This window comes from Pelmatolapia mariae, linkage group LG1, assembly GCF_036321145.2.
Source record: "Pelmatolapia mariae isolate MD_Pm_ZW linkage group LG1, Pm_UMD_F_2, whole genome shotgun sequence".
Lineage (NCBI taxonomy): Eukaryota > Metazoa > Chordata > Actinopteri > Cichliformes > Cichlidae > Pelmatolapia > Pelmatolapia mariae.
The window spans coordinates 5333467-5345474 of record NC_086227.1 but is presented as its reverse complement, the minus strand read 5'-3'; the positions used below and the strand labels follow the sequence as shown (position 1 = coordinate 5345474).

The window sequence follows — 12008 nt, the reverse complement described above, 5'->3', positions numbered from 1 at the left end:
GGCTCAATCCAAGAAGCAAAACAAATCCTGCTTTTTTTGATCTTCTGACTTTATTACAGGGATGTGCTGACTCAGGAGCAACGTGGCTCCCGAGTTCCGACATCTGAGATCCGAGTTATGCAGTTTTAGTTTTGTGTGAACAACCTGGCGGCGATTACCCAGAATACTTTGCAAGTGTTTTCTCTCTGAGAGACAGAAAGCAAGAGATGGAGTGCAAAATGAGTGTGGATATACCAGCAGGGCAGCTGCAGCCATCATGACAGTGGCTGTCACATGTCTGGCTGGCCTGAGGGGTGGAACAGCTGTCAGGACATGAACTGCTACATTCCAAGAAAACCATGTTGTATGGACATTTCTTGTCTGTGGACAAAAGTTTTTCAGTGTCAATTAAAGAATTCTGCAAAGTATAAGGAAAACAACACTGCCTATGATGGAGACCCAGAAGTGTAAATGTTGCACCCTTACAGCAAAATGTATCATTCCTCCATTCTTGGGGTTTGCCACCTGCATGGATGCACTGTCTGGAGAACTCTGAAAGTGTTTTGCAGAGGACCAAAGTAGTGTTGTCTATAGAGTTGCACATGTCCACCATACAGGCTTTACTAAAGGATTCCACGTCAAGAATGTTTTGGCAATCACCAAAGGGATCACTGGAGAAAGTCTGGTCACAGAATTGCTGAAAAAGAAGTCAGTCAGTTAAAAAAAATACATACTGCCAATCATTTTTAGAAGCCTACAGTTTGAACCCTCAAGGTAGCAAGGTAACACCTGTTTGAGTTTACAATAACAGTGCACTGAAAAAGTATTCATACCCCTTGAACTTTTACACATTTTGTCACCTCACAACCACAAACACGCCACAGTTTTCAGATTTTTATTTGCTTAAAATTTTGAAAACCATGCATCATTTTTGTACCACTTCACAATTATGAGATTCTTTGTATTGGTCTATCACAGAAAATCTTAATGAAAACATTTCGGTTTGTGGTTGTAAGGTTCAAAAGTTTAAGGAGTATGAATACTATAATACTATATATATACTATATACTATAATACTATTAATATTGCACTGCAGCGGCCTCAGAAGTGTGGAGTGTAGTAGTAAGAGTGTGTTTACTTAACCCTAACCCAGAAGACCTTCTCCCTCAGACTAATTCAGCCCACGAAATAATTCTTACAATCCTTCATAAACCTGTATAAAAACTCTTCATTCTGTGACAGGTGACAACATCTGTCAGGCATATGATAACACACAAATGTTTTTTATACTTTAATGCAGCTATTTTTCTTAGATTTATACTGTGTTATAATGCATTTATATTATTGATTTGCACTGATTTGCACTACTCTCTTAAAAAGTGTCTATCTTACTGTTACTGTTTTGCTTTTATTTATATTCATTTTTGCTTTTCTTTGTTTTTTTATTCACAGGTGTATATATAACATGTTGCACTGTTTCACAGTATAAGGGCCTTACCAGGCACCTGTGGCACTTTTACTTTAACCTTGATGTTTATTTGTTGTTTTCTGTAGACTGTATGAATAGTATATCTACTTGTCATCACAGTAATAGTCTTAGTGAAGATAGCATTAGTTAAAACTACAAGAATGTCTTTAAGACATAAAGAACTTGATGACCTCTAATTTCCTGCTTCTAAATTCAGATAGAAACTAGTTCACACACAGTGCAGTAAGAGTACTGACAGGGTAAAGAATCAGATAACATATTTCTCCAATACCAGCTTATCTTCATTGGCTCCCTGTTAATTCCAGAGTCAAATTTAAAATTGAATCTTCCCTTTGCTATCCTGCATTGGGCCTAGGCTGCTGGGGGCTTCCCATGATACACTGTGTTTCTTCACTCACCTCTTTCACCCATTATGTTTTTATACACCAATCTTCATTTAATCATTAGTTATTATTTATCTCTGGCCCTCTTACACAGTGTGTCTTTATGTCGTCTTCTGCCCCTCACCCTCAAGGTGAGGTCGGATGACTGACCCAGCTAATGGTTTCTTCCTGTTAAAAAGGGAGTTTTTTCTTCTCACTGTCACCAAGTGCTTGCTCTCAGGCAGTCATCTGATTATTGGAGTTTCTCCATATTACCGTAGGCTCTTAAACTTACAATATAAAGCACCTTGACATGACCTTGATTTTGTATAATTAAAACTGAATTTAATTTAACAGTTTTGAAAATGAGAAATAGTGAAGACTCACCTTATCACCGCAGCTCAGGACTGGGTTAATGTCAGTCTCCTCACAGTACTCTGTGGGGCCATTTATCTTCCAGGTCTCAGCATAGTCCACCACAGACAGTGGAGTTCCTGTAGTACAGCACAATCACAATAAAATGATCATTAAGCTTATTGGGGGGCTTCTTTATTACGTATTCTATTTCATAATGAACCTAAAAGGTCACAGGTCCGCATCTAGACTTTCAGTACAGAAATATGCTGTTTAAAAATGTGGAAAATTATGCTAATTGGATGACAGCATATGTTGCTCCAAATCTAATAAATATAATTCAGTATTATAGGGGCCCTCGTAGATGTGTAAGCTAAGACGTTTCCAATATGCACTAATCCCCTTGTAGCCAAGAGTTTTTCAAAAAGAAATTCACATTTTTTTTCATCAAACCCAAGCATTTCAGGATCCTTTAAAATTGCATTTATGGATGCAGCAACTAATGGTGGTCAATGACAAATGGTTCTGAAAACTCATGCAATCATTTCTGCTACACAATTATGCCTATTTTCAGTGTGCATGCTTTTGAAAAGGGGCTGAATATCGCAACTATTCAATATTGTTCTTGGGACTGTCATTTGTGCACAGAGAATTGATGAACTATTTGCCTTTGTAGTCTTTCATAGAGTGGAGCTCCTCCCTGTCTTTACTTCTGAATGACTGTGAACTTTTTTGAAAAGTTGTTGCTAACATTAAAATAAATATTACCAGTGGTGTTCTCTCAGGACAAGCAAGGTGAACAGTGACTGACTTGTCAAATCTAGAGATCATTAAAAGGGACCAAAAAAAGGCAATCTCTCTCCTCTCTCCATGCTCACAAAGTGTAACATCTCTGCCTTATGAGCATGTCCATCTGCTGTTAAGAATACTTGATCTCCACAACTTGAGAGTCGGGCAGCATTTTTCCCCCCTTGTGTTTTCTCACATCCACATTGTGGATCAACAGTAACACTTTAGAACACGGCCTGCGAATAAGGCATAAGTACCCTGTAAATACGTGCAATTTGCAGGCAACAAGTCAGGCTTTCTGCAGGAAACAATGACACAATTATAGACTGTAAGACCCGCGACTAAAGTGCGGGTAACCTGTAATTACTTGCAATTTGCGGGTAAAAAGTCAGGAAAATCTAAAACACCCTAGGAAATGTGTTAATCAGTACTTAACACTTAATCAATACTTAATACTTACATATCTTTCTTTAGTCAGCTAAATACAATAAAAATTATACAAAAATTGACATTCACATGTATTAACAGTTTTTGTATTTATAAGAATAGTTTATTCAAACAACACCTTAAGATAAATGTATAAAAAGCATAAAAATAAATGTTCCACCTAGTTTATTTATTTTATTTCAAAAAAGGTTATGTGTTCATTTTTACGTGTGTGACAACCATTTCATTTTTTTTTTATGTAATACTAGTGTAATTTTCCGATGCAACATAGTATTTTATTTTATTTCATATAGTATGTTATTTTATTTTATTTTCTTATTCTATGCTATTGTTTTTCTTAATTTTTGCTGCTTGTAACTTTGTACTGTCCCCTTTCTGCCATGACCAAACAAATTTCCCAAGTGTGGGACTAATAAAGGTTTATCTTATCTTATCCTATATGTCACCCTAATCATTCTTTTCAAAAAAAAGATTTTCTTGTTTCATTTTATTTTCTTGTTTTGTTTTCTCTCAAAATGGTTTTCCTCCTGATTATTTCATTGTAGAATCTGGAAGGACCGTGAAGCGGAACAGCAGCGTTATCAGTAGGTGCGGTTTTCCTAGCTAATGGTCTGGAATGTTTTTCCCCTGTTTGTAAAATGCTAAAACTTTATGTAAAACTGTATGTCTTTGCTTTGTTTAAAAACATGATAATAATTGGACCTTAACTATACTCAGACATTTCAACACAGCTTTAAACAGACGGAATGTGTTTAATTTGTCTTTCTTCTTTTAGAGACTGCCCTTGATCACTTAGTCCACAGGTACAAATGTATTATGAAAAGACACCAGAAGCTGTGAAACTGTTCCAAGAGACACTTAAGTATGACAGTGTGAACAAGACAACCCTGTCACATATATCACTGTTGAGGTACAGTGTGTGCAATGCATTAAAAAATATATATATTTAGGAAGTTATTGCACTATCTGTCTTGCTGTCTTGTAAAATATTATACACAAAAGCCATGTCCACACTTTTTCATTTTTAACATTTGGACATTTGTTCACAAAGCAAAAGACATTTTCCAAACTGAAAAGAAAAAAAATTAGCAAATATCATGTGTTTCAGAGTGTAAGTATTGTTTTGTCTGGTAATGTATTTCTAAAGCTAATATTTTAAGGGTTAAGGAATAGTTTCATGTCCTTGTTTTTAATTAAAGTTTAATGAAAACAACTCACCTTGCTTCCATTATTATAGGCACAGATGAGCCTATGCTAGCCTATGCTATGACTGTAAATATCAATGTATAATTTCAAATACGAAATGAAGAAAAGTGTTTATCAATGTATCATTTTATATGTAATATATAAAGAGAGTTGAATAATGAAACATCCATTAGGCACAAAATTTCTTATGTAATCAGTACTTACTGAGTAAGTAATACTTACTCAGTATTTACTTAGTAGGATACTTAAAATTACTTATATTACAATTTATGCCTCTTTCCCTGTAAAATACCTAGAAGTTAGACGAGATTAAGTGACTCCATAATACACCCCGCACCCCAGAAAGTACAAGGTACGGTGTAATTGTAAAAAAAAAAATTCTGCAAAAACCTGACTTGTTGGATGCAAATTGCACATAATTACAGGGTACTTACACCTTATTCACTCCATAATAAGGCCTGCGCCCCAGAAAGTACAGTGTACTTGCAGTGTAATTGTGTCATTGTTTCCTACAACAACCTGACTTGTTGGATGCAAACTGTACGTAATTACAGGGTACATGCACCTTATTTGCAGTTTGTGTTATAATAACTACAGACTACATTAGACTACCTCCTGAAATATTACAATTATCTTACCATCATTCAGGAATTCATTGGATATGCCATCAAAGTTTCCACACAGTCCACATGTCTGAGTCCGATATTTCTCATCTATTTCAATCTGTGAAGATAATCAATTATAAAATAGTATACAATAAATGGCAAAATCACAAGACAGGACAATATTAATTGAACTCCAATATATGGCATTCTTTCCTTGAAATCCCTTAAAAGGTTAAAATAGGACATTCACATGACAATTTGTCTGCATTCTGAGATCATCTGAATAGCAGGATCTAAACAATGATTTGTGACCTCAAAAGATTTAGAAAGCTGGTATAAAATTGAAAATAAGAACAAACAGCTTGTAGAACTAAGGGGTCATATATAGATAAGAACTGGAAGGAGCATATTTGGAGGCGATGTCCCTCTCCTCAAATCCTGATAATTTATCTCCAATAAACAGTCAGTCAGATAATTTATTTGTGTATGTGAGAGTAGGCTTCATACATCAAGGGAGTCATCCAGGTTCCAGATTGCCTTTATTCCCAGATTAGCTTCAACAGAGATACTAGATGTGGTCCCCTTGACAGTCACTCCTGATTTACTAAATGGAAGAGATTCCCTGGTGCAAACAAAGAGTGATATTTTAAAAAATGAGTGTAAAAATTCAAACAAATTCACACCCTTGTACTACTGCTCTTTAGTTATACAAATCAGTCATTAACAGACCAGACAGACCCCTAACCCCAATGCCACAGAATATTACTAGGGCTATTTGGAGCATTTGAAAGCACACAATAGTGTCCTATGGAGGGATATTGTAGATTTTCAGGTTGCAGCAGGTGCTTACATTTAGGTTGAGTGCTGCTGTCATTAAAGATATGATAAGATATTAAGATATGGTACAGTGCTGAAAATGGAAACAGATGCAATTGGACCTACGTTTGATATTGGATTCTGCACCCCACTGAATATATAGTAGTTAAAGTTACTGAAATATTCTTGGAAAAAGTCAGTATAGTTGATAGGTCTTTCCTGAACTTACATCTTGCCATTGACAAGCACTGAGTTGTTAGAGAGCTCCACCTCAGATCCTTCCAGCATCATGATGATTTTGCTGATTGTGGGGATGTTGTTGACTAAGCTCCGCCGCATCTGGATATTAAAGTTCTCATAGCTGCCCTTGCATTGTATTGCAAGGACATGGTTACAACTCGAATTCAGCTGGAAGAAATCGCCATCAAAAGTTTTGAAGTGATAGTATCCCCAAGTTGTGCACACTCGGCCAATGTGGGACGCATTAGCTATAAAATTAATAAATTAATAAATTACAAATTGTTTTTGAGAAATCATTTTAAATTTACATGAAGACCTGAAGAAAAAATAACCATATTGGACATTTGCAAACTTACCTGAAGTCATGGTCAGTGTGTTTGTAGAAGGAGCAGTGGTCACTGTAGTAAAGACAAAAAAAAAGGTATTTATTAATTTAGATGTAGGAAATTAGAAATTTCACAGGATAATAGTATCAATTGACAATTCACTGATATTAAACTCAATAATATACTCAAACTGAAGATTGCCAAGACAGTTAACTGTTGTAGATATCCCAAATCCATATGTACTCTTTATCACCAGAAATGGCTTCAGTAGATTTAACCAAGATTGTCTGCAGCAAACTGCATTACATATTCTAATTAATATGCCTTAATTAGCTGAAGTGTTGAAGCTATGAAATAAATTCTATATAAACCAACCCAAGCATGATATATTGTATCTAAATTTACATAATCAATTGGGATTCACATGAATGATTAAAGTAAATATGACTCTATGACCTCTTCCCAATATCTTATAGCACATCCATTGAGTGTGAAATTATAAAGAGTTTCCAGCACATCATTTACCATTCTGAGTAACTGAGTCGACTATCAGCGTCAGATAGATGAGCCATAATATCAATTCAAGCCCTTTGGCCCCCATGTTGGTCAGGAGGACTAACACTACAGACGATAGGATTCGCTTGGGGAACAAGCTCCTTTATAATGCGCCTCTGAAGGTGGAGCTACATTGCATCATATTTCATATTGAAGCAAATCATCAAGTATGTTTACTCAGCAAACATCATCCCCACCACTATACTGAGCAGCTTCTTCACTCTATATACTTCCAACTAACTATATAACAAACAGGAGGTACTGATGTTTAAAGTCCTGGCATTGCTTGACTTTCAGTGCACTAAAACATGAACAAGCCAGAAAACAGAGGGCAAACCGAATTGGTTTAAATAGCTTATCTGTGATATTTGGTAAACAACTAAAACAATTTTCTGGTATTGAAAAAGTCAGTCATGAAACAAGTTAAACTAAGCTTAACAGCACCTGCAATACAGTACTGATCTGTGCTTTGCTCCTAAAATTAACCCAATCACTCAAACTAGAACATCTAATACAGAATATACATTCTGAACTGCATAATGTATATGCACCTTTTTTAGAAGTAGTAGCATTCTCGCTAATACAACTGTTTTTGGAATGTCTGTAGATAAGAAAATTTAATATTGGTTGGTATATTACAGAGTGCCATACATTTTGGCATCATATACAGCTCAGTCCATATCTTTCAAAAATGACCCATTTTAGTCATTTTTGTCTCTGGACACCACAATGGATTTGAATCAGACAATAAAGGTATGACTAAAGTGCAGACCTTAATTCAAGTTAAGGTTATTCAAGAATTATTTGGACAGATAAAATCAAGGGTAGGAAGAGAAAACTATGAAAAAGAAAAAGCACAGCTAAAAATCTTAAGTATACCACTCAGTTTTCAAAACATAGTGAAGGCACAGACATGTGGAACTGCCAGTGGAACTGGATCATTGGTCTCTATTGATAATTTGAGTGCTGTTAGAAGTAGGAGGGTGAAATCTGTGTATACTTTCCGCTCAGATTCAGCCAAATGCTCCAAGACCGATTGGGCAGTGCTTCATAGTGCAAAATATATTCCCAACATATATTCCAAAAGTAACCCAAAAGTTCTTAAAGCAAGTAAAAAGGATATGCTTCAACAGAAAATGCAGAGAGATGTACTTTATGGTACTTTATGCACTAGTATGTGCAAGTAAACATTTAGCCCAGCTAACTGTTGAAGATAAAGGCAAGTCCTTCGTTAGTAATGAAAACTAGAAGGCTACACCACATTTTGTTTTATGATAAATCAGTATACACAGTTTTGTGATGGATATACAACATGTGAACTGACCCCTGGACAGCTGGTTATACTTTGTCCACATACTGTCTGATTCATGATTTGAATCATCCTATATAAAGGTTCATCTGAAACAGGTTATAAAACAGCAGTACACAGATCAAAAATAGAGGTTTTTTCAAGAAAACACTTAAGAGTCAAATGTAATTGTTGCTGTTTTTATAGTCAAAATGTTATTTTTCAAATTTGTGCTGTGTTGAAGGCAGCAGTTGCCAATTTAAAATTTAGACCAGTGATGCTGTTCGCTTTTTACTGGATAGGGCTTGAAATGCTGTTCTGATGGCTCATGTAATATCTGCTTAGATGATGTTCATGTCAATTGGTTAAATCCACAGATATTTGTGAACCTCATAACAGCAGTAGCATCAGTCACCTGATTACATGCTGAAAAAAAATCTGCAGTAGCACATACATTGTAAGAACGGTGGGATTTCTCAGGTGGAGGAATATCTGGTGTAGAGCTGCAGCATAGGTCACTTTGAAATATGTCAAAATTGATTAATTTTATATTTTTGCTGTCAACCTAATTAAATAGTGTTTTAATGACTTTGGAAGTTTTAATAGCCTATTAAGCCTGCTGAATTTTAACAGGGAATTTTAAGGTAAAATTTCTGAATAACAACTTTTTGTGGTAATAAATAACAGTAAACCTAACTATGTTGCACTTTCAGTGATTTTTTATCAGTGGGTTATTCAGCTTGCAAGATATCACAATATCCAGCGGTCCACACCCCTCATAGAAAAAGGTAACACAATATGGCACATTGTTCAGGTGTAAACATGGCGACTGTTGCTTTAAGGAGGAGAAGGATTTTGGACCTGTGTTAATGTGGGAACCCTGTGTAAATAAGTGACAGTGACTCAGCTAACCCAGTCCAGGATATGCATCCTGTGGTCTATTTTTAATAAACTCACTTTCTTTTCTAACTAGAGTGTGTAGGTTGTGTCACTAGAGATGGTATTATTAAAAGTTCGCATGCCATTAATTAACTCTCACAGAAAAAATATGTTGTTGCATTAAGAGAATTCCTGAGCATCTATCATTTTTTATTGTAATTTCTGCTGTTTATTTAGACTTTTTCTTGATAAATTTGACAGTCATTGTGATCATCTTTGAGATCCTTTTACTTCTTCTTTATATAAGGTCAGCCAGACATGAATATATTGAGGCTTTTATCCTGAAGCTCTTCTTTTCATTGTTTCTGTCATTGTTTATTTATTTTTGTTAATCTAGATAAAGTGAATAAAGTCATTTTGTGTTGGCTCCCTCTGTTGTAAAGTATTGCTTCCTGTTCCTGTTACAACACACACTGCTGTTTTTGTGTTGTTTATCTGTGTTTACAATTTAATTACTGTTCGGACTACTAATTTGTTATCATCAGGATGTCCCAAAAACTCCCTGAAAAGCCCTCAGTTAATCCAAAATGCTGCAGCAAGAGTACTGACAGGGACTAGAAAGACAGAGCAGATTTCTCCTATATTGACTTCCCTTGCTTGGCTCCCTGTTAAATCCAGAATTAAATTCAAACTCTTACTCCTCACATACAAGGTCTTGAATAATCAGGCCCCATCTTATCTTAATGACCTTATAGTACCATATCACCCCATTAGAGCACTTCGCTCTCGCACTGCAGGCTTACTTGTTGTTCTAGAGTATTTAAAAGTAGAATGGGAGGCAGAGCCTTCAGTTTTCAGGCCCTTCTTCTGTGGAACCAGCTTCCAGTTTGGGTTCAGGAGACAGACACTATCTCTACTTCTAAGATTAGGTTTCAAAAAATTCCTTTTTGCTAAAGCATATACTTAGTGCTGGATCTGGTGACCCTGAATCCTCCGTTGGTTATGCTGCAATAGGTGTAGGCTGCTGGGGGATTCCCATGATGCATTGAGTATTTCCCCTTCTGTCACCTCACTCACTATATGCTAATAGACCTCTCTGCATTTAATCATTACTTGTTAATATTTGGCTCTCTTCCACAGTATGTCTTATGTTCTGTCTTCCTACCCTCATCCCAACTGGTCGCAGCAGATGGGCCTGGTTCTGCTCGAGGTTTCTTTTATTGTGATTGTGATCTCTGTTACAATGTTACTGTTTTTTAAGAGACATATTTTCATTGTACTGCATGAAAGACATTGAGTGTGTATTGTGGGGGTTAGTCACCAGAGCTGGAAAGTGAGTTATTCAGGAGAACTCTCTCCAGCATTAACTGCCCTGTTACTGTACCACCTTAATAAAGCATGGTGAAGGCAAAACGTCTTGTGCTTAAATGTTTACATGAAAGTTACAGTATATATGTTCAGTGCAAATCTATAGATTATAGTCTATATAGTTAGTGTATATAATGTATCTAGTTATATAGGTATACATGTCATCCAAAATCCACAACAGAACCCAGTGCCAATGACAGTTAAGCTAGATTCATTACATTAAGTTCATAAACATTTGGACAGTGACAATACTTGCTTTTTTCGTCTCTGTACATCCCCAAATAAATATTTGAAATAATAGTACAAAAATATGATATCATTTTTTTTTAACAAATTACAGCCATTGTTGATATATGAACTTCCTCAAGTCTGCAAGCCATGGACTTCACCAGAGCTGAGGTTCCTTCATGAAGATCCTCTATGCCTTAAGCATAGCTGCCTTATTGAAGCTCGGTTGTTGAGTTTTCTGCTCTCTGTTAGGTCTTCTTCTAGTAAGACACATGCTCAGTTGCAATTGCAAACCAGTACATAAATCTACTCAAATCTACTTCCTAGATGTCTTCTTGGACAGTAAACTGCCAATTGTAAATAAAAACAAAAACAAAGTTAGAACCATACCAGAATGTAACATTCATACAAAAAAATATATTTTTAAGTCTCCACATTATAGTTGTTACAATTACGATCTAGACATTGAGACTTTTAACCTTCCTGTCGTGTTCGGGTCAAATCTCAGCAATTTACAAATTAAAAAACTCATAAATATTGTGTTTTACATCCGATTGCCTCGAGGCCTTATAGGACATCCTCCCCACTATGCACTTGAACATATAAAAGTGATGAGCACCTCTTTTGTTGAGTGTTTTAATCAACTTTGTTACATCTGTGGTGTTCCCAGTCAAAAGTGACCGCCATAGGAAATGAATGGGAATCCACCCCCACCCCACCCCCTTTGGCTTCTGACCCCTTGAATGACCCACTGGATGACAAAATGAAAGACCCACTGCACGACCCATTGACCCACCCACTGAACTGAATTTGGTGGTGAAAAATGTTTCTTATGTTAATTTAAGAGCTGTTAAAACTGACTGTACCATTGTGACCGGGAATAGTGAAGTAAGGTGGGTGGGGGTGAACACAACAGGAGGGTTAAGTAATTAAGTCGTGTTAATTTGATTGCTCAAAATGGTAAATTACTGTATACTCTCTTTCTATCAGAATATTATAGAATAGAATAGCACTTTATAGTAGTGTTTGCAAGAGTGAGTTATTCAGGAGAACTCTCCCCTGCATTAACTGCCGTGA

At 36.0% G+C, this 12008-nt stretch overlaps 1 protein-coding gene across 1 annotated transcript in view; it reads right to left on the bottom strand.

Annotated features, from left to right (window-relative positions):
• LOC134624405 (mucin-5B-like) overlaps positions 1-12008 on the bottom strand; it is a 77737-nt gene that overhangs the window by 55857 nt on the left and 9872 nt on the right. The window contains 7 exon segments of the mRNA XM_065471540.1: positions 235-360; positions 466-676; positions 2218-2324; positions 5265-5349; positions 5739-5853; positions 6277-6535; positions 6644-6685. Of these exon segments, the coding sequence (XP_065327612.1) occupies positions 235-360; positions 466-676; positions 2218-2324; positions 5265-5349; positions 5739-5853; positions 6277-6535; positions 6644-6685 (945 nt within the window).